This window comes from Melanerpes formicivorus, unplaced genomic scaffold, assembly GCF_026170545.1.
Source record: "Melanerpes formicivorus ecotype bairdi unplaced genomic scaffold, bMelFor1.0.p_v2 SCAF_19, whole genome shotgun sequence".
NCBI classification, from domain to species: domain Eukaryota; kingdom Metazoa; phylum Chordata; class Aves; order Piciformes; family Picidae; genus Melanerpes; species Melanerpes formicivorus.
In genome coordinates this window covers 2,146,318-2,173,119 of record NW_027142371.1, presented here as the reverse complement: position 1 = coordinate 2,173,119, position 26,802 = coordinate 2,146,318, and the positions used below count along the sequence as shown (strand labels likewise).

At 55.5% G+C, this 26,802-nt stretch overlaps 1 protein-coding gene across 1 annotated transcript; it reads right to left on the bottom strand.

The window, feature by feature from the left end:
• Positions 1-1,154: 1,154 nt before the first annotated feature.
• On the bottom strand, positions 1,155-26,316 carry ADA (adenosine deaminase). Its single transcript, XM_068149786.1, has 11 exons — positions 26,214-26,316; positions 17,499-17,560; positions 14,000-14,122; positions 13,714-13,857; positions 12,835-12,950; positions 8,792-8,916; positions 5,606-5,677; positions 5,206-5,307; positions 4,535-4,602; positions 4,175-4,304; positions 1,155-2,943 (listed from the first exon to the last, which is right to left on the bottom strand). Exons 1-11 carry the CDS (start codon positions 26,247-26,249, stop codon positions 2,842-2,844), a joined length of 1,080 nt encoding a protein of 359 aa, XP_068005887.1. The 5' UTR covers positions 26,250-26,316; the 3' UTR covers positions 1,155-2,841.
• Positions 26,317-26,802: the final 486 nt, after the last annotated feature.

Genomic DNA, 26,802 nt, shown 5'->3' with positions numbered 1-26,802 from the left:
ATGCCAGACCTCCTGAAACTCTACCTGAGCCCAGAGTGACCACAAAGTCTGTCAGCAGACCATCCCCTGCTCCAGCTGGCACTGCAGCCCAACAGCCAGGCAGCCACTCCTGGTACACACCAGAAAAAGTCAGCACACAGTGCTGGAGCTGCTTCCAGCAGTGCTGAGCATCCCTCACCTAGCCAAGGGGAAAGGACACCTGAGGCTGGAACCACCTGAATCCATAAACCCAAGCTGCCTAGCCAGGGAGCAGGGCTGCTGACCCTCAGGCTGCCAAAGTGCTCTGACCTGGCAAGAGGAGAGAGGAGGAAAGGGGCTGCATCAGGAACAGCGTGGCCAGCAGGAACAGGGAGGTCTTTCTGCCCCTGTACTCAGCACTGGTTAGGCCACACCTTGAGTCCTGTGTCCAGTTCTGGGCTTTTCAATTTAAGAAGGACATTGAGACACTTGAAGGTGTCCAGAGAAGGGCAATGAGGCTGGGGAGGGGTCTGGAGCACAGCCCTGTGAGGAGAGGCTGAGGGAGCTGGGGTTGCTTAGCCTGGAGAAGAGGAGGCTCAGGGGAGACCTTATGGCTGTCTACGACTTCCTGAAGGGAGGTTGTGGCCAGGTGGGGGTTGGTCTCTTCTCTCTAGCAACCACCACCAGAACAAGAGGACACAGTCTCAAGCTGTGCCAGGGGAAGTTTACACTCAAGGTGAGGAGAAAGTTCTTCCCAGAAAGAATAACTGGCCACTGGAATGTGCTGCCCAGGGAGGTGGTGGAGTCACTGTCCCTGGAGGTGTTCAAAAGGGGATTGGCTATGGCACTCGTTGCCATGGTTTAGTGAGTCAGGAGGTGCTGGGTGATAGGTTGGACTTGATGATCTCTGAGGTCTTTTCCAACCTTATGGATTCTATGAATGGAGTAGAATAGAATGCAGTAGAATAGAATTAACCAGGTTGGAAAAGACCTTTGAGATCATCAAGTCCAACCTATCACCCAACACCATCTGATCAACTAAACCATGGCACCAAGCAGCCCATCCAGTCTCTTCTTGAACACTCCCTCACACCTACTGAGCCACTCCTGTGCTCCAGCAGGGGTACAGTGGCTCAGGCTGTGGATCCCCTGGGTCCCAGCAGTCATCCTTGAACAGAAGGGCCAAGGGCTTTACCTTTTAATAGAAACTTGTCACTTTATTAAACAGGATTAACAATCAACTGTCCAGAATCCAAACAAAGCAACTCTTCTTCATCAAACAAATTTTTTTTGGGGGGGGAGAGAAATCACACACCCCCCACAGCCCCCCCCCCCCAAAAAAAAGGGCCTGGTTCTTAACTGCAATCATCTTAAAAGTGCTGCTTTAGCATTTGCTTTATAAAAGTAAGAAAAATCAACCTCTCACATCCACCTGCTAGCTCTGTGTGTGTGTGTGTGTGCACCTGGTGCTCCAGAGATGAGCATCAGAGACAAATATGGAAGCCCAGGGAGAATGGAAAAGCTGCCAGGGCACAGTCCCTGGCTGAGGCTGGCCCAGCTGTGGAGATGCTGACCACAGCCCCTTGGGCAAAGGCAACTTTTTTGGTACAGTATCTTTGGAGGAAGCAACTTGGCAGACACCTGGGATGCTAAAGCACACCACACACACTCACCTTAAGGAAGGGAAGGTCTCTGCTCTGGCTGCACAGCTCTGTGGCAGGGAAAGGAAAACCAGGACAAAGCACCAAATCACTCAGGAAATTTGGTGAACGCTTCAGCAGCTCTCCAGACTGAAGATCTGACTTCCAGCCAGTGCTGTGCTTGAGTGGGAGAAGCCATTCAGATAGGCCCTGAGTCAGTATGTGACACTGGGCTCTAGCTGATCAATCTCTCTCCTCAGTTCTCATGGGGCCTAAAGATTGCCTCAAGGCAGGCAGAGGGCAGAGTGGTTCAAACAGCAACTGATCCTGGGCTCCCCAAGCCCTGAACAGAGACAGAGGAAGAGCACACTGCAGATCACAGCAATTCTCCAGGATGATGACCAAACCAGGAAAAGCCCCAGAAGGCAGATTTTGGCCCCAAATGGTAAAGATCTCTTGCAGCTTCCTATGCAGTTTGTCAGCAGGGGCATGGGCAGCTGTGAGCACAGCTGGAGCCCAAGCCCAGGGTGTGCGCTGCTGCGGCGGTGACGCTGGGGGGGCTGACACCCAGAGTCCTTGTCCAAGAAAGGAGGTCAAAAAAGGCTGCCTGAAGCTGCCCTTCAGAGCTGTGCACGGGCAGGGCACCAGCTGCCAGCCTGTTCTTGTTCCAGGCATGTTAGTACAAGACTAACCCTGGGTAAATACAGCTGTGGCCAAAACCTCCTAGGCCAGGGACGGGAATAAAGGCTCCGTTTGTGAGGTGCCTGCTCAGCCCCTGTCAGCACTCACACAAAGGAGGAAGGAGGAGATGAACATGGGCCACAGTCATGGTTAGAGGTGGTTATTTCTGCACTGCAGACAAGGCAGGTCAGTGAGGCAGGACAGATAAAACCAGGGAAGAGAGTGAGAAGAAGCAGGAGAGGTTCTTCTGTTCTATCCTCATTTGCAGTACAGAAAGACTGGCAGATGGAGAAGGGAGCCAGGCCAGGAGGCAGCTGCAGTCTGTTTGCACCACAGCAAGATAGGAAGCTGGAGGTGCATTTGGGAGAGAGTTTGAGGGGGGTGATTGACAGGTAGGTGTATGTGACAGCCTGATTCTGCTCAGCACTGTAAGGGGTAATGCAGGGCTGCCAGGAAGAGAGACCAAGTCTGGGCACCTTCTTCTTCTGGTGCTCCCATAGCACAGAGGAGAGTCACCCACATGCAGAGGGGCCACTGCTCCATGCTGGCTGCTGGGGATGGGTCAGGATGTGTTGGGGGCCATCCCATAGGCTTCATACAGTGTGTTGAGCAGCTCCTGCTTTTCCTTCTCAGGCAAGAAGCTGGACCGAGCTGCATTGAGGTTCTGGAGAGGTAGAGGGGGAACACAAGATGTGTCAGACAGGAATGCATGGCTGTGCACAAGCCAACATCTGGCTCTGAGCAGCAAGGGGCAAGGGGCAGCACAAGGTTTCCACTCTCAGATTCATTACTACAGTCTCATTTTACAGGCAACTGCTCTGGCCCATCACTAGCAACAGTCCCAAGAGGGATGAGGCAGGCACAAAACTAAGGTCTTCAAATACCTTGGGAGTTTTTAGGACATGCACTTTAAACACACTCCTACGCTCCCAGCTCCCTTTTGGACCAGAGCAAGGCAGTGGTGGCAGCCTGATGTGCCACTGCTGGGACACAGCCTGGCTGTGCAGTGTTACCTGCTCACCTGCAGGGACCTTGCTTTCATTGCACAGAAACAACCTGGCTTTTGCAAGAGCAGGAGAGGACAGCTGGCAGCAGGACAGCTTTGGATGCAGGAACCCAGAGATCAGAACTGTTTCCCCTCCCAGCCCCAGGCAGTGATGTCTGTAGGAGAAAGGGACTTGCTCCTGCAGCCAGAGCTGGAAGCAGGAGTGATGCTTTCTTGTAAAGATCACCCTGGCCTTCCCAGTCCAAGCAAGTACCTCAGGAGGCACCTGGGTGAAAGTGCTGAGCATGATGGTAGATGCAAACCAGGAAAGCTGCTTCCCCTAGCAGGCAGTGAGCCAAACTGCCAGCAGCTATCACAGCTACCAACAGCTACGCTGTCTTTCTGTCCGGGGTAACTAACCAAGGGTGTCGTCAGGCACACACAAGGACTGTGTGTGCCCAAAGAGAATCCAGAAGCCAGCAGGCACTTTGTTTCCAGCTCAGCTGTTGCATCCTCATGCTGTCCATGGAAAACTGCCAGCACTTTCCTACCTGCTGAACTCTGCTGTCTTCTGGGCCAGAACCTGAAACTCCCTGCCTGCAGTTCCCAAGCCAGAAAGACAAAAGCACCTCCCTGCTAAGTCCTCCCTGCTACAAGGACCTCAGTGGACAATTTCCACTCTGACCTGTTTTCCATAAAGCCCAAAGCTGTCAGCCAAGAGGTGAAGCCCCTGCAGAGCCCACCCCTGCTCCCCACAGCCTCCAGCCAGCTCAGCAGCCACCTGCAGGCTCCTGCTTACTGCAAGAGCTTTGCATTTCCCCTGAGACCCTTGCAGCTTATAAGGGAAGGCAGCAGGCTGCTCTGGGCTGCAGCAGGACATCTGCAGGGCATCCAGCTGGGGCTGACTTACCACTCTCTTGAACTCCTCCTCAGTGAAGCCCATGTAGTCCTTCACTATGCTGTAATCCTTGTCAATGGTGGAGTTGAAGATGAGGGGGTCATCTGTGTTTATAGAAAAGTTAGCTTGATCCTTCTTAAACCTGCAAAGAAATTGGGTGGAACTGATGGGTAAAGCATTGGACACAGCACAGGAGGGACAGGCCAGCCTCCCAAGGGGACCCCTGCACCCCCTCCAGCTGCAGCAGGCCCCTCTGTGCCCAAGGACGAGGCTGTCCCACATCCTGCTCTGGTCGGATGTGCATCGCCTTTGTAAAGCCACAGAGCAGCTCCCACCATCCCAGATCCATTGCACAGAGCTGAGAAGTCTTACTGCACTGCTGGGTGTTTCCTGAAGTCTGGAAGGCATGCTCCAGTGAGATAACTGGACCAGGGGCAGACCTGTTGGGGGGAATTAAACACAAAGCCCAGATCAGCCCCGTGGCTCAGAGCCCCAGAGGCGTAGGCTGAAGCTGGTAAAGGCAGATCCAGAGCCTTGTTCACAGCTGCCCCTTGGCACTGCACACCCCAGGACTCCTGCAAGTCCCAGGATAGGGATGTAAAGAGTCCACTGCCCATGGGATAGCGGCAGGAACCCGAGGCCAATCAGCCAGCAGCCTTGTGTCAGCCTCAGCTCACAAACCACTGACACTAAGCTTGCACACATCTACTGCGTGGACCAGCTGGAGGCACTTGCAGGGGAAAAAGCCAAGGACATTTGCCCACACACTGTGACTCCCAGGCACTTCCACCCTCCACCCAGACAGGCTCTGCTGCAGCAGCCCAGTTTGTGGGAGGAGAAGCCTGCAGGCTGGAGGTGTGCATGAACAAGTCCTCCAGAAGTTATCCTCAGCCAGACCAGGATCCATTTCTCTCTGCCACACACCTCCTGCAAGGTGCTGGGTGCCCCAGCGCTCCTCACAGCAAAGACCCCAAGCTGCAAGGGCTGATTTTCCACTCAGACAGCAGCTACCTGGCTGTCACCCACCCATCACCCATCCTTACCTCAAAATGCATCTTAGCTTTCAACAGCTCCTTGTAGAGCTCCAGGTCCTCCAGGACATGGTAGCCATGGCCAATGCGCTCAGCCTTCAGCAGATAAACTGCCTGCAGAGCAGAGGAAAACCACATGCAGCTTCCAAGCACCAGCTCAGCCCCTGCCTGCCCAGAGACCCCTGCCCCACCATGGGTGCAGCCTGCACCACTGAGCCAGCTCTGGAGAGGTCCTGATCTGAGCCACTGGATCCAGACCTCCACCTGGGTGCCCGACATTGGTGCTGCCCTGAGTACAGAGAGGACACGGGCTCCCTGGTTCAGGAGGGCACTTCCCACCCCTGCCCCTCTCTCTGCCCTGGGATGCCCCAGTCCCTGCCAGGCCCTGCTCCAAGACAGGAGCTCCTCATACCTCCTTGATCCTGGCAGGCGGGCCGACCTCCCCTGCGTGGACGGTGCGATGAACCCCACATCTTTCAGCTTCCTGCAAGGCAAGGGGGGACACGCTCCTGGGCCACCACCCACGCTCCTGGGCCACCACCCACGCCCCTGGGCCACCACCCACGCTCCTGAGCCACCACCCACGCCCCTGGGTCACCACCCACGCTCCTGGGCCACCATCCACACTCCTGGGCCACCATCCACGCCCCTGGGCCACCACCCATGCTCCTGGGCTACCACCTGGGCCACCACCCACACCCCTGGGCCATCACCCACACTCCTGGGCCATCACCTGGGCAATCACCCACGCTCCTGGGCCATCACCCATGCCCCTGTGCCATCACCTAGGCAATCACCCATGCTCCTGGGCCATCACCCATGCCCCTGTGCCATCACCCATGCCCCTGTGCCATCACCTGGGCAATCACCCACGCTCCTGGGCCATCACCCATGCCCCTGTGCCATCACCCATGCCCCTGTGCCATCACCTGGGCAATCACCCATGCCCCTGTGCCATCTCCTGTGCCATCACTTGTGCTCCTGTGCCCTCACCCACACCCCTGTGCCCTCATCACCCCCAGCAAGGGCAGCAAGCACCTGGGTGGGCACCATTCTTGGGGCATAACAAGCAACAGGGCTCTGCATGAAGAGCCCCCAAAGCATGAGCCCTTCACCCCGAGAGCTGCATGCTGACTGCTGGAGGAGAGCTTGGCAGTGCCCATGAAAAGGAGCTCAGAGGGCCTGGTACCTTCCTTGGTGCCCAGCCCACAGACTCTCTAGTGCAGGCTGAGCTCACCACTGTCCCCACTGCAGAGAGCAACAAGCTCAAGGCTCTCTTTGCTCCCTGCTGTTGCCCTTCTGCATGAACCTTGCAGCAGTTCCTGCCTTTGAAACTTTTACCTCTTGGGCTGCAGCCAAGTGGGAGACTTCAAAAACCCCAAAGACAGAGCTGATGTGATCCTCACACTCCAAACACCTCCCTGCTTTAAGGGGCTGGGGACAGGCAGCCCAGCCAGGAGGGCTCTGTGGGTGCAGCTCTGGGGGGCACTTTGAGATGCTCCTCATGGTCATCCCAAAAAACTCCTTGCCAGGGCAGCCACAGACCACCTGAGCCTCGGGGAGCCATGCAGGCTGGAGAGGAGCCTTGCTGGAGAAGGGCCACCCAGCCAGCAGCAGCAGGCAGGCTGCAAGCCCCAGCCTGCACAGGCACACTTCCCAGGCTGCCCTTCAGGGCTTTTCACTCAGGACTGCTGGGGATTTTGTTCAGTTACTTTATTTTCAGCTCCTCATGTGCTGCACACCCAGGCCCAGCAAAGGTCAGGCTCTGTAGAGAAAAGCTCTCTGTGCAGCGACCTGCAGGGCTCTCTGTGCTCCCTGCAGGGAAGGCAGTCCTGATTTGCCCCAAACAGCTAATTTTTGACAGGATATTAAGTACCAAAATTCCTCTGGCTGACCAAGAGGAGAGACAGACTCACAGCAGCACAGAGATTCCCCACTTGTCCCTACACAGGATGAGGAGAAACCTGGAACTCTCACCCCTCCACTACAAAGAGGCATCCCTAAGGACCTCAGCAGGAGCTGGGGTACAGGCAGGGGGGGCAAGGGGCAGCAGCAGGGGCAGAGGGGCCGAGGGGCGGCAGGGGCAGAGGGGCTGAGCACATGCAATGGAATCCTTCCCCACTAACCTTCCTGGCTACCAAAGTCTGAGACCCTCCATCCAGGAGGGAGCTTCTGTCTAACATCCATCCATGGGCCTATCTTCTCTGGAGTCCTTTAACCCCTTCTCCAACCCCTTTGGCTCCGATACACAGTGCTTCCTGTGGCTCCCCCTGCAATCATCCTTGGACATGGTGGTTCTAGGATGCTTGGCCCTGCAGCTCCTACTGCCCCTCTGCAGCCAGCAGCTGCAGTTGAGTTTTTCTCCATGAGCAGCCCTGAGGTCTGCCAGGCAGAAGGTGCTTGCTCAAAGGACACCAGGAGTGTCCCAGGTTTCCCTGGATGCAGCAGGTGCCCCAGGGAACACAGCAGCAGTGTTTATGGAGGGGGTCACTTCCCTGCCATGCTGGCCAGAAGGGGCTGACAGGAGCAGGGTTTGCTTCAACAGTCTTAGAGCCCGAGTGAACTCCCAGCACTGGGGCAAGACCTAACCTTCAGACAGAGCAGGATGAGATGCCCCTGCCCAGTGGTTAATAACCCCCTGTGCCCATGCTTCACTTGATACCCCCTCAGTTCATCCAGCACAACAGCAAAGATGGACCTGCTGCTGCTGACAGGGGCAAAGCACCCCCAGAAAGCCCCATTTCAGCTCTGAGCACTGTTGGCAAACCACCCTGTCCCTTCTGGCAGCAGGGGTGCACAGGCTCCCTCCCACTGCTGCAGGGGACCAGCAACCCCAAACTCCTGCCAGCACAGAGAGGCGAGGCGTGGAGCTTCCCCTTCCAGCTGGTGCAAAGGGCCAGGGTCTAGTAAGAGCCTGGGACCAGGCTCCTGAAGCTTTTCCAGCCTTTGCCTGTGAGATGATCAGATAAAAGCACTTCAAACCTGCAGCTTCTTCTCTGCCCTATGGGTGATTCCTGCCAGACTGGAAGGGCCAGTCTCCTCCACCTTTGGTCATGGATCCAGCCAGCCCCGGGACAAGACCCCCAGCAGTCCAGTGCCTGTCCAGTGGGACACAGGCTCCACATCCCTGGTGTCACACTCAGTGCTAGGGGCAGCGTGCCAAGCTCCAGCTCCAAGGCCTTGCTTAAGCAATGATGCCTGCCATTAATCATTTGGCAAATGTAAACAAACATTGCTCCTATTTAACAAAATATTTCTCCTAGCTGGAACAAATGCCTAAGCTGTCCCAGCTGTCTGCAGCCTCACTAACATTCCATGTGTCCCCCCACGCTCACAGAATCACAGAGCTGTCAGGGTTGGAAGGGACCTCAAGGCTCAGCCAGCTCCAACCCCCTGCCATGGCCAGGGACACCTCACACTGCAGCAGGCTGCTCACAGCCACATCCAGCCTGGCTGCAAACACCTCCAGGCATGAGGCTTCCACCACCTCCCTGGGCAACTTGTTCCCACCACCCTCATAGGGAAGAACTTCTTCCTAACATCCAATTATCCTCCCCATCCAATCTGAATCATCCCCCTCCAGACTGTTCAAACCCACCTCATAGGCTGCCTTGTGCTCAGAGATGTTCTCCACCTTCAGGCACTCATCCCCAGCCAGGTCGATGGCCACCACAGAGTTGTTTTGATACTTCTTGCAGAGCTCCACCACCTCTGGAGACCAGCCTGGAACAGGCAATGCCAGGGTTCAGGAGAAGGCACTGCTAAGGGTCACAGCTCCAGCACTTTTCTGAACCAACCCTGCTCCCATAACTAGAAAGCCAGAGGGGTTTCCTTTGCTCTTTGCTCAGGTCTGATGCTCAGAAAGGAAGGTGAAAGGCTGCTACGAAGGTCTGCCACCTTCAGGCTAACAAAAGCTGCCAACTAAAAGGGAATCAGAGGTATTTGCCAGCTCTGAACCTGCTCTCATTGTGGTTTTCTGCACATTTTTGAGCATAAAACCCCCTCAAACACAGACCCCCCCCCGCCCCCCCAAACATGCTGGCCCAAGGTAAGCTGGAATGCACAGCCCAGCTGCTGTAACAGTGGGTGGAGGGCAGAGAAAGAAACCCCTCAAGCCAGTCCTGAGCTTCCACCCTATCCTAGGCTGGGCAAGGGAAGAGCCAGCCTGTCAGCTGTGCTGTGTCACAGAGTTTGGAAGGGCCCTCTGGGGGGCGCCCCTGTGTGACAGTCAGCCCTGCCCTGCCCATCCTTGGCTCCCCCAGAGAAGATGATGAAGGCTGCTGCTGGTGGGGAGGGGCTGGCCAGCCCCCTGGAAGGTGACCCTCAACACTCAGAAGGTTTTATCTATTTGGAATCAGTGAGTGACAAGTGGCTGACAGAGCTGTCTCTGATCAGGACAGAGGAAGGACATGCACCTACCAGCTCCTTCAGCACCTACCGTTGGCACAGAGGGACAAACAGCAGTGTCAAGAACATAAGCATCCAACCCCCAGGGGACACAAACCCAGGTGCAATTTCACCTTCTCTTCTATCAGCTCCCAGCTGATGGTTTTGAGACATTCTTTTACTGTCCAGATTATTGTGAGGCAGTTCTGGCTGGCACCTCTGCTCTCCTCTCAGCAGCTCCTGCGGTACAGGCTGGCTTCTCCCCGAGCAGCACGGCCCAAGCACAGCACTGAAGGCTCTTGCATCAAGCACAGCACTGGCTCTAAGTAAGAGCTGGTGCCTGGACATGAGAACACAGGAGCAACCCCTCCTGTTCTACAAGCCCTGGGGTGCTCCTTCTGCCTTTCCCATTTGTGCCCCATCAGGGACTACAACTCCAGACAAGTAGAATAGAATAGAATAAACCAGGTTGGAAGAGATCTTCAAGATCATCAAGTCCAACCCCTCATCCAACACCACCTAATCAACTAAACCATGCAACCAAGCACCCCATCAAGTCTCCTGAACACCTCCAGGGATGGTGACTCCAACACCTCCTCTTGTTCTGGTGCTGGGTGCCTGGGAGAAGAGACCAACCCCCACCTGGCCACAACTTCCCTTCAGGAAGTCGTAGACAACCATAAGGTCTCCCCTGAGCCTCCTCTTCTCCAGGCTAAGCAACCCCAGCTCCCTCAGCCTCTCCTCACAGGGCTGTGCTCCAGACCCCTCCCCAGCCTTGTTGCCCTTCTCTGGACACCTTCAAGTGTCTCAATGTCCTTCTTAAATTGAAAAGCCCAGAACTGGACACAGGACTCAAGGTGTGGCCTAACCAATGCTGAGTACAGGGGCAGAAAGACCTCCCTGTTCCTGCTGGCCACACTGTTTCTGATGCAGCCCCTTTTCTCCTCTCTCCTCTTGCCAGGTCAGAGCACTTTGGCAGCCTGAGGGTCAGCAGCCCTGCTCCCTGGGTAGGCAGACTGGGTTTATGGATTCAGTCTTGTTGCCCTTCTCTGGACACCTTCCAGCATCTCAACATCTTTACTAAACTGAGGGGCCCAGAACTGGACACAGGACTCAAGGTGTGGCCTGACCAGTGCAGTGTACAGGGGCAGAATGACCTCCCTGCTCCTGCTGGCTACACTGTTCCTGATGCAGGCCAGGATGCCATTGGCCCTCTTGGCCGCCTGGGCACACTGCAGGCTCATGTTCAGCCTACCATCGACCAGCACCCCCAGGTCCCTCTCTGCCTGGGAGTATGACACTGCCTTACAGCTTTCCAGCTGCTACAAAGAAAAATGGTTTGGTTTTGTTTTTCCCAAAGAAAACAGCCATTGAAGTGCCAAGTTTTTAATGTGCTGTTGGGGGTTGGTTCTGCAGGCAGGAAAGGCCCCACCCTCCCACCTCCCAGTTTCCAAGAATATCATTTTTCACATTTCTTGACACAAATGAGCACATGAGCAAAAAAAAAAAGTCTTTTCACCATCTCCCCTCCTAAGCCTGCATAAAACCGTGGTGGGATGTGAAGCAAAGTCTGCACAGAACAGCCACTGCCACGCAGCCTCTCCCCAACTGCATCCTTCCCTGGAGGAAGGTGCTGAGAGAACTCAGCAGCACAATGAACACTGGAAACAGGGAGGGGTTTCTTCTCATTCTGGGCCCCAGGAGACGTTACTGACAGAGTTGAGAGCTGCTGACCTCATAAAGAACATTTTCTATGGGTGACTTTGGTATATTTCACAGCTTCAATCACCAGAGCCTGCAGTCAGGGGGATTCTCTGGCTGACCCATGAAAGACCACGGCCAAAGAAGGATCATGCTGCTGCAGCACCATGCCCATGAGCAGGTGAAGTGTGAGACCACAACACCTGTGGGGCTGGAAGGGACCTCAAAAGATCATCCTGCCCAACCCCTCTGCCAGAGCAGGATCACCAGGTCTCACAGGATCACCTATGCCAGGTCTCACGCCTGGTCCTCCTCCTGTAATCACTGGCTCTCAAAACCACCAGATGGTCATGGCAGATACAAGCACTTGCTGTGGCAATGGCTTCAGCTGGGCTGAGGAGAGCTCCAGCCTTTGGGCAAGGTGTGGGGTAGGAGCAGAAATCACACCTTCCCATGCCAGGACAGAAGAGCTGATTGCTGATTGACAGCTGCCTAAACATGAGCCAGCAGTGTGCCCGGGTGGCCAAGAGGGCCAATGGCATCCTGGCCTGCATTAGGAATAGTGTGGCCAGCAGGAGCAGGGAGGTCATTCTGCCCCCATATTCTGCATTGGTTAGGCCACACCTTGAGTCCTGAGTCCAGTTCTGGGCCCCTCAGTTTAGGAAGGACATTGAGACACTTGAAGGTGTCCAGAGAAGGGCAACAAGGCTGGGGAGAGGCCTTGAGCACAGCCCTGTGAGGAGAGGCTGAGGGAGCTGGGGCTGCTTAGCCTGGAGAAGAGGAGGCTCAGGGGAGACCTTCTTGCTCCCTACAACTCCCTGAAGGGAGGTTGTAGCCAGGAGGGGGTTTGCCTCTTCTCCCAGGCAACCAGCACCAGAACAAGAGGACACAGTCTCAAGCTGTGCCAGGGGAGGTTTAGGCTGGAGGTGAGGAGAAAATTCTTCCCTGAGAGAGTCATTAATCATTGGAATGTGCTGCCCAAGGAGGTGGTGGAGTCCCCATCCCTGGAGGTGTTCAAGAGGGGATTGGATGTGGCACTTGGTGCCATGGTTTAGTCATGAGGCCTGTGGTGACAGGTTGGACTAGATGATCCTCGAGGTCTCTTCCAACCTTAGTGATACTGTGAGGCTGCTTTGCCTCCCTGGCAAGAGCCTTCAGATCCTGGTCATACCCCAATGGGCTGCCCGGGGAGGTGTGGAGTCACTCTCACTGGAGGTGTTTAGGAAGAGACTGGATGGGGTGCTTGGTGCCATGTGTTAGTTGATTAGATGGTGTTGGGTGATAGGTTGGACTCGATGATCTCAAAGGTCTCTTCCAACCTGGTCTATTCTATTCTACTGCATCCAGCAGAGCCTTTCCCCACAGGAAAGGCAGCAGAAGACCCTCAGAAGAGTTAAAAACCAAAAGCCTACCCCTGCTCAGCACTGCCTGGTCACACATCAGACCCAGGGCCACAGGACCAGGGCTCTCCCTGGGACCTGAACCCAGGGGCCATCCCCCCCACCCCAGGTGAGGGAAGGGGAGCAGAGCAGCAGGGCAGCTGCAATACATTACTTGGCATATGGCGCATGCAGCATAGAATAGACCTGGCTTTGATGTGGAAATCCCTTTCTCCATCCTGCAGGCCCTGATTTACAAGGTTAACCACTTCATCTGGAGTGAGGTCTCCCCTGCAGGGAAGAAAAGCCATCAGGAAGAGGTGGACACTTGCCAGGGAGGTGGCAGGAACTGCAGGTCCAGCCCAGCACCCGCAGAAGACACCCCACACAAAACCCACTCACCTGACCATCCAGAGGAGCCCAACCAGACCACCCAGAGCTGAGGAGCACCTCTCACACCCACGCCCTGGCCACGTGGGGCACAAAAGCATGCACAGATGAGAGCAAGGATTGGGTACCAGTCCTGCCTGAGCAGAGGAACCTGCTCTTTGCCAGGGCACACAACTGCCTGCAGCAGGGCAGGGACAAGAGCTGGGGCTCAGCACCCATCCCATCCCAACTTGCAAGGGGACACAGAGCCCAGCAGTGATTTAATGGGAGGCACACATCACAGAGGGGGTGATGGGTAAGGAAGGGATGGGATATCCAGCCCCCTCCAGCACTGCCCACTGTCTCTGCCAGCTGCAGTTCATGCTTCACAGGCAGGCAGGCCCCTGTCTGAGCGCTGCTTCCCCTCACACAGAACAGCTGCATCCAGAAATTCAAGCACAACTTGCTGCACATGCAGGGCAGGGACATTAAAACAGAGTCACACAGGGGCACTAGCAGAGGAACCACCCTGAGAAGTGGAAGCATGCTGGTCCTCACTGCACTGGACCAGAGAGGAGGTTTGGTCACACCAGCCTTTGAACCCGCCCAGCTCTGCCCAGCTGGGCCAGCCCTTCTCTGCGCCCAAGGGGGCAAGCAGCAGCTGCTCAGCGTGGGGCTCACTCACTCAGCTTGGCCCCAGGGGATGGGATCCACGCGGCAGTTGGCCAGGAGGTGAGGGCTGTACCGGACCTCCACGTAGACGACGCCTTCCTTGGCCTTGGTCTCCACCAGCTCGTAGGCGATCCTGCGCACCGCCTCGCGGTCACCCCTGCCGGGACACCCGTGCCACCCGCTCAGGGCACGCTGGGGCGGGCAAGGGGACCCAACCCCCCGCGCCAAGGTTGATCAAGGCTAGCCCAGGGGTTCTGCCAAGGGCTGAGGGGGCAGCAGCAGCAAAGCAGGGAACTCACGCAATGGCAGGCATGTAATGATTGAACTTCTCCAGAAACTTGGTGAATGTCAGGGGGGTTTTATAACTGACGTGCTTCAGGAGGTCATCCACAGTGTTGCCAGGGAGAGGAACCCCTCTTTTCCTGGAAATGAAGGCACAGGTTACTGAAGGGGGAAGCTCAGTGCAGCCCACGCAGCGGCTGAGGCCCAGGCTGGCAGCGCTCCCCTCCGTTTCTTCAGGGCAAGGACACGGCACACGCTGTCCTTCCAGCAGCTCCTGCAGCCCCGAGCCTCAGCGGGGAGGAAGGCAACCCAAAGCACCGGCCAAGCACAAACACAGCCAAAGACGAGCCCAGACTGACCCAGCAGCAACACAGCCAGGGCACATTTGAAGCTTAAGGAGGAATTCACCCAGAGGGGCTTAAGGAGGAGTTCACCCAAAGGGGCTCTGGGTCATTTCTTAGCACCTCCTAGCCCTGGTGGCACAAATGCTAACATTCTTTTAGGGAAGTGAATGCCCACTTATGCAGGTTCCAAGGGCTGAACATCGTGGAGATGCTCCCCAGGCCCAAGATCACATAGGCAGAGGTCTCATAGCTCATGGGTTCAATGCCAGCAGCTCCTGCAAGAGGGCTGGTTCCCAAACCCAGCATCATGGTAGCATCTTCTGTGACGGGGACACCTCGCAGGCAGGAGCAGGCTGCAGTCCCAATAACTGCTCTCAGCAGAGGGATGGAGGTGGCAAACCCCATCTGAACACTGCCAAGAGGCCATTTTTCCCCTGAGGACCTCAGCAGGGGGGAGATATCTGTGGTGGGATGACAGCTGGGCAAGAGGGGGCTCCAGCCAAGGATGCTGCCTGCTTCCCTGGCAGGCTTTGCCACCACCACCCTCCTCTCTGGTACCCTGCACATGCCAACCTAAATTAGGGATAATAACCAGACAATTTGCTTGGAATCCTCTCTCCTCCTGCAATGACTGACAGCTGATTGAGGGATCTCTCTGCCAGTGGAGACAAAACACCACCCACAGCTTCAGGGTGCCAGTGCCAGCAGCCATCCCAATGAGCAACCCTCTGGGGAGCAGCCCAGAGGACCCCACTCTTGGGTTCAGTGAACATTGCTCACTCCCTGCTCAGGCAGGAAGGAAACCAGCCCCGTGCTCAGCCTTCAGATGCAATCCACATGGATTAGGTTGCTGGCACCCAGCAGGGGACGTTCCTCGCTGCCAAGGCATCGGTTTTCCTCCCTGCCTTGCCCTTTCCATGGCACTGACACGCGGCTGTCTGCTCCAGGCACCCACCTACATCTTCCTCCACCTGCCCAGAGAGTTTCCCACAGCACAGCCACTTCCCTGACCTCTTTCCTCTGCTTCCCAAAGGACTGCCTCTGCTCAGCCAGCAGCAACAGCACTGTAGGATGACTTGCAGAGCAGAGATGCTGGAGTCAGCTCTCTGGCTGGGGGGGGTCTGGTGGACCTTATCAGCATTGGTCTGGGAGCTGCTGCTGCTGCACCTAACCTGCCTGGGCAGCTAGGAGCCTTCTTCCCTGGAGAACATGCTTGTGCCCACCAGCACCTCAGGATCCTGCTCACAAACAGCACCACATACACCATCCCACTGTGGACACAGCACCTCTCCTGGGGACACCCAGTCCCATCAGGAGTCTGTCACCACTCAAAACCCTTTGGCTGGGCAGGGGAAATGCAAAGCCTGCCTCAGACCTGACAGAACTGGAACCAAAGTTTCTAAAAGCAGAAGAGTTCAGCCTCTGCCTCCAGGGCCTTGTGCACCCCAGCAGCTTCGGGCTCTTTGTGCACAGTCACCACCTGGCAAAGTTATTTCCATCTCTTTACCTTTAAAAATAGCCCAAGCTGCTTTCTGTGCCCAGGGTGAGGTTCTTAAGGTGGTCCCCTGCAGCCTCCTGCACTGCCCTGTTGCTTTGACATTGGTGTGAGCACTGATTTTGGAGCCCAGGAATAGCACAGCCTTGCTCCAGCCCAGCCAAGGTGGCATCCGAGGGCTGGCAGCCCTGGGGGATGGCAGGGCTGTGTAAAAATAAGAGGGAACTTGGCACACACTTGGGCAGTGAACATTCCTGTCCTAAGAAAGAGGCTTGAGATCCTCAGATGGCTGATGCCTCCTGGGCCTCAGGGCTTTTACACCTCTTCTGGGGACAGCAGAACTTGTCCTTTGCTGGCAGAGGGACCCAGCAGAGCCCCAGGGAGCCATGACTGACTCCTCTGTCCATGGGGACTAGCATTTCAGCCCTGCAGCCCACCAGCAGCATGAGCAGGTAGCAGGCACCCTGACTCTGCTCACCATGCTGGTGTCCTACAAGGAATGAGATGGGCATCCCTGATCCACCTCCCTTACTCTGTACTGCAAAACCTACAGCCACTCTCTGCAGAGAAGCTGCTTCAGCAGGAATATTCCCTCCTAGCATCCCTGTGCCTTGGAGCCTGCTTGGCTCACAGGATGCCAGAACCACTTCTCATCCTCCTCAGCACGGATATCCTCCCAGAAACACTGGAGTTGTGCTTAAGAGCTGCTTCCTGAAACCTTGCTACTGTCTCAACCTGAGGGTATCTGCTGGTCTCCATTAGCTTTCAGGAGGGGGTAGGGTAGGGGGTAGGGTAGGGGGTAGGGTAGGGGGTAGGGTAGGGGGTAGGGTAGGGGGTAGGGTAGGGTAGGGGGTAGGGTAAGGGGTAGGGTAAGGGGTAGGGTAAGGGGTAGGGAGGAGGGGGGTAGGGAGGAGGGGGTAGGGAGGAGGGGGTAGGGTAGGGTAGACCAGGTTGGAAAAGACCTTTGAGACCACCCAGTTGAATAGTGACACCTGGAAGCAGCCTTCAGGTTACTTTGCTCACAGCTCTGGAGCCAGGGCCTCCCAGCAGTTAATCATTCACCCTGGTGCTTCCCACACAATGGCTGAAGCCAGAAGATGCATGTGTCAAGGAAAGAGCCTCTCCTCCAGCCACTGCCAAGGGCTCTCCTAGGCACCCTCCCAGAAGGCAGCTCCTTGGGGTTCAGCAGCACGCAGCACCTGGGCAGGGAGGAGCACCCAAGCTGAGTTCTGCTCCCAAGACTGTGGCACCACCACCACCAAGGTGACACTCCCAGCCTGCTTTCCTTTCACTTGCTTTAGCAATTAGGAACGTGGGGGGAACACAAAGGAGAGACTGGACTGACTCTGTGTGGCTGCACCTCGGCAGACACCTTCAGCACCTCTCTCAGGGTGGCTCCTCTCAGCTTGCCCAGCTCGCAGAACTGATGGCCACCACGCTCATGCTGCTGCCACCACAGCAGCCCCACTGCAGCACTGCCCTTTGGGATGCTCTCCACGTCCTCTCCCTGTGCAGCCAGAGGACACTCACCTGTGCAGAGGTGAGAGCAGCACCAGCCAGGTCTGCTGCCTGCACAGCAGGAAGGGAGCTTCCCCAAGCTGCCAGAAGAAGCTCTTCTGTCAAGGGATGATGCTTTTGAAGTGCATCTCCCAGAGCTCTCTTGCTCCTGCAACTCACCTGCCATAGTGCAAGATAGTTTCTGGTCTAATGGCTCCATCCAGGTGGACGTGAAGCTCAACCTGCAGCGAGATAGAGAGAAAGTGGTGAGGTACTGCCAAAGCTGCAGCACAAGTTGAGAGCCAAGCAGCTGGGGCTGGTACAGGCACAAATGCAGCCAGCCCAGGGACAAAGTCTCACTGAGGAAGCACAAAAACCTTATAGAATAGAATAGACCACACCAGGTTGGAAGAGACCTTCAAGATCATTGTGTCCAACCCATCAACCAATCCAACACCACCTAATCAACTAACCCATGGCACCAAGCACCCCATCCATCAAGTCTCCTCCTGAACACCTCCAATGATGGTGACCCCACCACACTGGGCAGTCCATTCCAATGGGCAATCACTCTCTCTGTGTAGAACTCCTTCCTAACCTCCAGCCTAAACCTCCCCTGGCACAGCCTGAGACTGTGTCCTCTTGTTCAGGTGCTGGCTGCCTGGGAGAAGAGACCAACATCCACCTGTCTACAACCTCCCTTCAGGTAGTTGTAGAGAGCAATAAAGTCACCCCTGAGCCTCCTCCTCTCCAGGCTAAGCAACCCCAGCTCCCTCAGTCTCTCCTCATAAAGCTTTAAAACACCATCCTTGCAACGTTCATTTTTCAGTATCTGCTGCAGCTCACACACTCAGAGGACCTTTAGAAGTTCATTCTGCTTTCAGTAATCTTCAGGAACTGCCCCATCCTTAGTCAGCCTGCATGGTTTGAATTCTGGGAAGAGGGGAAAAACCCTAACCCCAAACACCTTCACTTTCTATCTTGCTCCATCAGCGTTCACAGGTAGCCAAACACCAATTCATTTGCAGTCATCACCCAGGAACTTTGACTTCCCTTCCAAGTCAGCTCCTGCTATTATCAGAGCACAGAGGGTATCTAACCCTGCCCCTGGGGTCAGTCCCATGGTACAAGGTGCTCTCAGAAGAACAAGAGTTGCCCTTGCAGAGCAAACAAGCTGCTTTCAAGACCAACTGCTTGGATTTTGACTCAGACAAGCCTCCCTCTGAACCCCCAATTCCTGACTGCTGCAGCAATGGATTTTGGAGAAGGAGTCCCAGAAGAGCAAGGGCAAGCTTTTTTTCCATTAGGCAGCTGGAGCTTTTGGAGGAATATGGCCAATGTAATTTGGAAGTTGGAACTGAGAAGGAAAATATTAGCTGCAAAAGGTCTCAGCTCCATCTTCGTGTTTCCAGAACTGGCTTTTGTTTAGGTTTGTTTTGTCCAGCAATGGAACAGCCTCAAAAACACACCAAGCTCTTGTCAGTTACAGATAGGGCAGCTTTGCCTTCTGTAGATGACTGTTGCAGGATGCTGAGTGCAAGGACTGAGGAGGATTCGGAGGAGGACTGGATTTGCATGGGTGACAGAATCCACCCAGGGTTACTGATTAGAACCCACAAGGCTTCAGGTATGCATCCAGCAGTAACTATCAGCAGCTGGGAAAAAGGAGGAGGTAGTACCTGTGAGCAGGGCAATGAGCAGCTGTCCACCTCCAGAGCCTTTCACTCCCCTCTGCAGTGTCCATGAGCAGCTGATGTGAGCTCAGCACTGTGCCTGGCTTCCAGAGCAGGGCTGGCAGTGCCCATCCCTGGGACAAGCACTGGTGTCCAAGAGCTCACCCCATCCCCACCTCTTCCCGCATGCTGCCATGCAGGCAGCTCCCAGCTCCCATCTCCCAGCTCATAACCACTTCTGCTGCAAGAGGCCACCACTGCTGGGGTGGGACAGTGCTCAAGTCCAGGCCCCCTGCCCAGGATGGCCATGAAGCTGCCACTGAAATGTGCAGGGGTGAGATGCAAAATGCAGGTGGGCAGGCTCAGGGCAGCTCCCCATCCTGCAGCATTGCAATCTGCTGGCCCAGTGGTCATGAACATGCCCACTGACATCCCTGCTAGCAGGTTGTAAAAAGATAGCCCTGTCCCTTCCCCTACCCTTAAGACATGATCTGGATCTGCAGGGATGAAGTTACACAATCCTGCTCATGGGGACTAAATGTCCTGAGAGACAGCAGATAAAATAACAGCCCATGGACACGATCTGCACTGCCAGATGTGGACACCTGGCATATTTTCCACTCTTGAGCTCTGATTCCTACTTCAAAAGCATGTGAGCTCCATTCCTCAAGGCTTTCAACAGCCCTTGTGACCTTCTGATGGAGTTACAGGCTGGAACTCATGCTGAATGTAAAATCCAAGCAACACAAAGCTTCTTGGGGTCTCCTCACTACAGACATCATCTTGCACATTTCCTGCAAGAACATCCCAAGGTGTCACTTCCATCAGTGAGAAAGCAAAGTCAGTGGTGTCTCTTGTCCATGCAAGCCACCTCCTTCTGCCTTGTAAAGCAGCAAGGTTTCCCTCCAACAACAGCAACAGACTCTTTCTCCACTGCCAAGTATTCTTTGGGGCTTGGAGGGACCTAAGCCAAATGCTAGGAAGCCTTGTGCAATAGTGCTCAGCCCAAAAGTTTGCTCCTCAAGATCAGGGCTTAGGGTGTTGCTCTCTGCAGCTGAGAGCTAATCTAGGCTACCCAGATGATCAAGGGACATACAGGTGGAGAAGTAAATGTGTGTCTACGAGGGACTCCACCAAGAGCCAGCCCTACAAAGAGTCATCCTAGATAAGGATGCAATCAGCAGAGGCACAGCCCAGCATCTCAGCTCCCCAGGCACCCTGCTCCCAAACCCTGCAGGTTTCCAGGTCCGTGGGAGGCTGCTGGCTGCAGATTACAGGCCAGCCCTCTTCCTGCCTGTTTGTTTGGGGTAAACAAAGCACAAGACTTTTCCAGATACAAATGGGTGACGTGACCTTGCTTTAAGTCAAGGAAAGTACACAGGCAAAGATGAAAGAGTTTTTGCCTGCACTCTGGCTCTGCGGGGATGATGCCTGAGCAAGCAGAAATAAGGTGAACCCAAGAGCCCAACTTCTTTTCCAAGGACCTGCACACAGAGGTCCAACACAATGTGGTCTCCCACCCTGAGCCCTTTGGTGTATTTGGAGAGGATGCCTGCACACACAGCTCAAACAAGGATCTTGACACTTAGCCCAGGACCTGAACAGCACCACAAGCTGCACCAGCCCTGGAGAGAGGCTTTCAACCATTCCAGGTCCAGCCATGCCTGCCTTGCTCACAGCAGACCTGGATATGGCAACTGATTCTGATGAAGAACAAGAAAGCAGCAAAGCTCTCAAACACTTTCCTGGAGCAGAAGCTCTTCTCTACCTCCAGCTGCTGCGAGGATCCTCAGGACCACCTCAGTGCAGTCACCCTTCAGCCCTTTCTTCTGCACCTCCTCAGCAGGGCAGCTGAAGGCAAGTTCTCTGGCCGCCAGCCAGGGCATCACAAAACCCCAGCTCAGTTCAGCAACACCTCCGAGTTTCTCCGCAGCTTGGCCAGAAGCCAGAGGGGTGAGTTCAGAAAGACACAACTGGCCACAAACTCTGCGTGCTCAGCACACAGCCCCCAGCAGGGCTGCTGGGGCAGACCCAGCAATTTCCATTTTCATGCAAAGAAAAGTGTCAGCCCGAGCAGGGCACGTGCCTCGGGGTGCAGGCATCAGCAAACCGCTCCAGCCTTGAGAAAAGGAGAAGCTCTAAGGGCTGGGGCTTGGCTTTCCTCCCCTGAGCATCCTGCAATGCTTTCCTTGGAACTTTAGAAGCTCCACAAACAAATCCAAACACAAAGGGAGGTACTTCAAGCAAGCGTGTTCCGCTGGAGGGGCAGGTGGGATTAGGGCCATTTAGTGAAATTGAGAGGAAAAAGTTAACCAAACATCCAAAGTACTCCCAGCTACGGTCAGGTTTCTCTGCCTCTGTAGTTGTTACTCAGCAGACCATGGCAGAGCAGTTAAATGCTCACTTTGCCTATTCTAAGAATCACTGAATTGTTAGGGCTGGAAGGGGCCTCAAGAATCAGCCAGTTCCAGCACCCCTGCCATGGGCAGGGACACCTCACACTACAGCAGGTTGCTCACAGCCACATCCAGCCTGGCCTTCAAAACCTGAACCATGAGGCTTCCACCACCTCCCTGGGCAACCTGTGCCAGTCTCTCACCACCCTCATGGGGAAGAGCTTCCTAACATCCAACCTGAATCTACCCATTTCGAGTTTTGTCCCATTCCCCCTAGTCCCATCATGACCTGACAGCCTAAAGAGACCCTCCCCAGTGGCATAGAAAGTGCCATCTGAGCTGAGGCACTGGAGAGGATCACTGAACCAGGTGGGTTTAGGATCTTTTGCTAAATATGAGCAACATCAGCCCTGACATCACAGCCAAAGCAGCACCAACATCACCTCTTCCCGAGGTGGCTTCCAGCAGATGTTAATAGATAACCCAGGCACCTGCTAGAGTTGCATCATTTTAAAGCCCCTAGCAGCGACTTTGCCCAGGATTGTTTATCAGCACATTAAAAGGTGATAATTTAAAGTTCACTGTGTGTCAATAGCTAGAAAACCAGAGTATTTTACAGCTGCCATTTGCCAGCTGATAGATACACATGGCAGGAAAACATTACTAGAGAGCAAGACTCAACACAAGGTAAAGGGAATGCCAGCCACTGCCAGGAGAAGGAGCTGGGGTTATCAGCTAGGGTTTATGAAAGCCTGCTGAGAGCAGCAAAGCTCTGCTCACCATCAGCTCATTAGAAGCAAGAGGTGAGATCAGTGCTGGGCCCTGTGCTCTTTAACATCTTTACTGATGATCTGGATGAGGGCATTGAGTCCATCATCAGTAAATTTGCTGACGACACCAAGCTGGGGGCAAGAGTTGATCTGCTGGAGGGTTGAGAGGCTCTGCAGAGGGACCTGGACAGGCTGGAGAGATGGGCAGAATCCAACGGCATGAGATTTAACACATCCAAGTGCCAGGTTCTGCACATTGGCCACAGCAACCCCATGCAGTGCTACAGGCTGGGGTCAGAGTGGCTAGAGAGCAGCCAGGCAGAGAGGGACCTGGGGGTGCTGGTTGATGGTAGGCTGAACATGAGCCTGCAGTGTGCCCAGGCAGCCAAGAGGGCCAATGGCATCCTGGCCTGCATCAAGAACAGTGTGGCCAGCAGGAGCAGGGAGGTCATTCTGCCCCTGTACACTGCACTGGTTAGGCCACACCTCGAGTCCTGTGTCCAGTTCTGGGCCCCTCAGTTTAGGAAGGAGGTTGACTTGCTGGAGTGTGTCCAGAGAAGAGCAACAAAGTTGGTGAGGGGTTTGGAACACAGCCCTGTGAGGAGAGGCTGAGGGAGCTGGGATTGCTTAGCCTGGAGAAGAGGAGACTCAGGGGTGACCTTATCACTCTCTACAACTACCTGAAGGGAGGTTGTAGACAGGCTGATGATGGTCTCCTCTCCCAGGCACCCAGTACCAGAACAAGAGGACACAGTCTCAGGCTGCGCCAGGGGAGGTTCAGGTTGGATGTTAGGAAGAAGTTCTATACAGAAAGAGTGATTGCCCATTGGAATGGGCTGCCCGGGGAGGTGGTGGAGTCGCCGTCATTGAAGGTGTTCAGAAGGAGACTTGATGGGGGGCTTGGTGCCATGGGTTAGCTGTTTGGGTGGGTTGGATTGGTTGATGGGTTGGACACGATGATCTTGAAGGTCTCTTCCAACCTGGTTTGGTTTATTCTAATAAAGGTTTATTCTAATAAAGAATGGATAGAGAGGGGTTTGAAGTGGAAGAGGCACAGTGCAATCCTCAAACCAAAACCTGTTTTGGAGGTGGATCTGCCATACTCTTCAAGGCTTAAGCCTTTAAAAGAGAAAGGTGGGAGGCTGCAAGACCTTGCCCCGTGGCATGAAACTTGCTTTCCAGAGAAGCATTCACACCACACCTGGGTTTGCTGGCTGAGGAGGAGGAGGATGCTCCATGTTCCTTTAATACCACCCCTCCTGACACCACTTACTCAACCTCCACTGACCTCAGTACAAGACTTCTGGTGACAGCGCCTGTGTGTGCCACTCTCCTTCAGGGACAGCTGCCACGGGGTGGCAGGGCAACATCCCTCCTCAAGCCCCCACAGACCTCACACCACACATGGCTGGAACAAGGCAATGATTTGGAGCAGCACCAAGCCAGCCATTCACTGCCACCAGACCTGGTCAACGATGGAGCCACTACCCACAAGGGTGGATCCACTACCTAGGAGAGTGTCTGCAGAGCATCAGTGAGGGGATGAGAGCACACGCTGCTGCCTAAGGTACAGCTGAGCCTGCTGCAGCCTCGGCAGCACCAGGCCTTGACCCACGCCCAGCTGGCAGGTTGTGTGCAAGAAGTGACTGAGCTGAGGTAAATGTCATCCTTGGCTCATCCTTGTGCACCTGCACTCCCCACAAGAAAGTAATTGAAATATATATATATATATTTAAAGTTAAGTTTTGTACCCAAGACAGAGCAAAGTGGGCACCTTCAGTGCCATTCAGATTCAGTCACCAGGTGCTGCCCCAACCACTGACAGGGCACAGTCAGCTCTGGCTATCTCTTCCAGTTCCCAGGTACAAAAGGCACATTGGAGAGAGCTGCCTCCCTTTGGACAGGGACAGACCCCCCCAGGTGCTGTGACACACAGCAGGAGGGCTTGTGGGAATCCCTGCCCTTATTTTGGGAACAAGCATCCAGCAGTAAAGCTACACCAGTGCCTGGGAGGGTGACCCCAGCTCACTCCCATCCTGCTCACTGCAACATAGCTCAAGAAGCATGAAAGCCACAGGGAGCCACAAGTCCCAAAGCCTCGAGCTGGGGCTGGCCTGTGGGGAGAGGAGCCAGCAGCCAGCAAGGACATGGTCTCTGCTCTGGTTGTGGGGCAGTAAGGGAGAGGCTGAGGGTGGGTGTCAAGGAAAGGAAAAGGAAGGGAAGTCTTTTCTGCTCCTTTATGGTCTGTGATAAGCAGGGTTCAAAGTCACCCTTCAGCAGCCCCAGCGGCTCCCTGTCCATCCCCTGCAGCCACTGGGAGTCAGAGAGTTCCTGAAAAACATGGAGGCAGCCCTGGCCCCGCATTCAGCTGAGGCTCGAACCTGCTCCAGTTACCAGAAGCATCTGCAAAACGCAGAGCTGATGGTTCCAAATGGCAGGGGGTCCAGGGCAATGAATAGGGCTCATTAACTGACTCCAGACCCATTTTTTCCCCCCAAGCCTGACTTAGCAGGTTCGCAGGACTGAAAGGGACTGCCTGACTCAGGAAAAGCAGGCAACAGCAGCCTGAATCTAGTGCTCAAACCCTGCAGCTTTAACCAGGTCTCCCCCTTCGACATCCCACTCGCCCACACGCTGGGAATGTGGAAGAAGACCTTAGCTTGCTTCTCTCAGCCAGAAGTTTAAAATCAGCGGGGTGAGCCAACAGCTTTTGTTTTCCAGTGGAGCTGATGAAAGGCCAACATCTCCCCAAGTCGAAGTCAACTGAAAAAGGCTTTAACCGTGGTGACCGGATGTCAGCAGTCCTTGGATTTCAGTATCAAGGTTTGCCTGCTATCACCCAGGTCGCCAACCCCAAGAGGGAAACCTCACAGAGTGATGGGATGAAGCATGAACCTGAGCTGTGCACACCAGCCAGACTTTTGTGGTTTGAGCTCAAACGGAGAGATAAGTGGTTTGGGAGTGGCAGGAGATGCAAACAGCAGCCAAAAAAACCTCAACTTTTGGGGGTTTGGAAGCAATCTTCTGCCTTAGGAAAACTGCATTCATTAATGTCACTCAGGTTCTCTCAGAGTGGGACCACCACAACCATCACATCACTCTTCTTGGTCACTTCTGCTCCAGCTCCTTGCTGCCCGTCAACAGCCCAACCCCGCCTGGCAGTCAGCACCAGAGCCCAAGGGTGTGCAGGGCAAACCTGCTCCTAACAGCAGCTCCCCCAGAGCACAACGTGAGAGCTGAGCTGGCCTGCACCACAGACAGCGCTTTCCTAGGAGACAGAGGGTTACTGCTAGCCACATCTGCTCCAGCTTCCCCCTTCTCAGCTTCTTTATAATCTGATTACTAAACTGGTTACTCTATGATCCTACTTGAGGTGTGTTTCTACAGCACATGGTGAGAGAGAAAGGTTGGAGCACCCTCTGGCAGCAGTCACCAAGACGGTATCTCAGGTATCTAAGGAGTAACTAAACCACATGTTTAAGAGGGGTGAAAAACGGCCACGCAGAAACTCCGAAACGAACCCACCCACAAAACACACTACCAACCCCCAAAACTAAACACGAACGAGACAAAACGTGTTTCAGACCACGACACCGGTTGGGGCACTGAACCCGTCAGGGCTTGCCTCTTCCCCTGCCGTGCCCCAGCCGGCACATCTGCAGTCCGGGGTGCAGTGACCCAGGCTGGGCACCGGGACGCCCCCGCTGAGAGGAGCCGGCCTGGCCGCGACACCTGGGGCAGCGCCTGCGTGGGTGTCCCAGCGGGAGCACCGGCCCGGGGCAGAGCAGACCCCGCCTGGTACCGCCAAGCGACATCGCAGGGTATCAACGGAGGGCTCGGCCGCGGTGCCCCGCAGCGTGTCCCGGCTCTCACCCCGCTGCTCGGCCACCGGAGCACGCCCCGGCGCTCACCCCTAGGGCGTGTGGGGCGCTTCGGCTCCTATAGGCAACGCGGTCCCCACCGCCGGCGCATGCTCCCGTTCCCAGCCCCGGTGCACAGCATCTCACCAGCGGTGCCCGCCCCCCGTGCAAGTCCCGTTCGCAGCCCAGACCTTACCTTGGGGTCCCCGAAGACGGAGAGCCCCCGCTCCATGCTGCCTCTGCCGCTCCGCTCCCGCCGCCCGGCGCCCGCAGCTCCGGTCCCGCCGCGCTCCGCCCCGCCCCTGCCGGCCCCGCCCCGCGGCACCCCGGCGGGAAGGGCTGGGGCTGGCCCTGGCCGTGCTGGACCCCGTGGGGCCCGGTAATACTTCCCCCAGCAGTTCCCTCCGGGAGCCGGGGGCCCGGCGGAGCCGCTTCTCCTCCTTCGGGAGCAGCGGAGGCGAGCGCCGCACGCTAAACCGGCGGCTCAGCTCGCAGAAGTGGGATGCGATCTCTGGCCCGGATCCACTCTTCAGCCAACGCAACGAGTTTATTTATTTTTGTTTAACCTAAAAAGGACTTAATTGTTCAGTTTAGGAACGCGCGTCCCTCGCCCCCTCTCCTGCTCACAGAGCTACCGCCCGGGGGCTCACCTGCATGGCCGTTCGCACCAGTTTGGTCCATCGTGCACCAGCCTTCAGCACCTGCAAACTCACGCTCAGCTTTTCATTCTGCATTTTGAGTGATCTGGTCATGGTTTACTCTGCTTCTCTGCCTCCTGCCTTCCT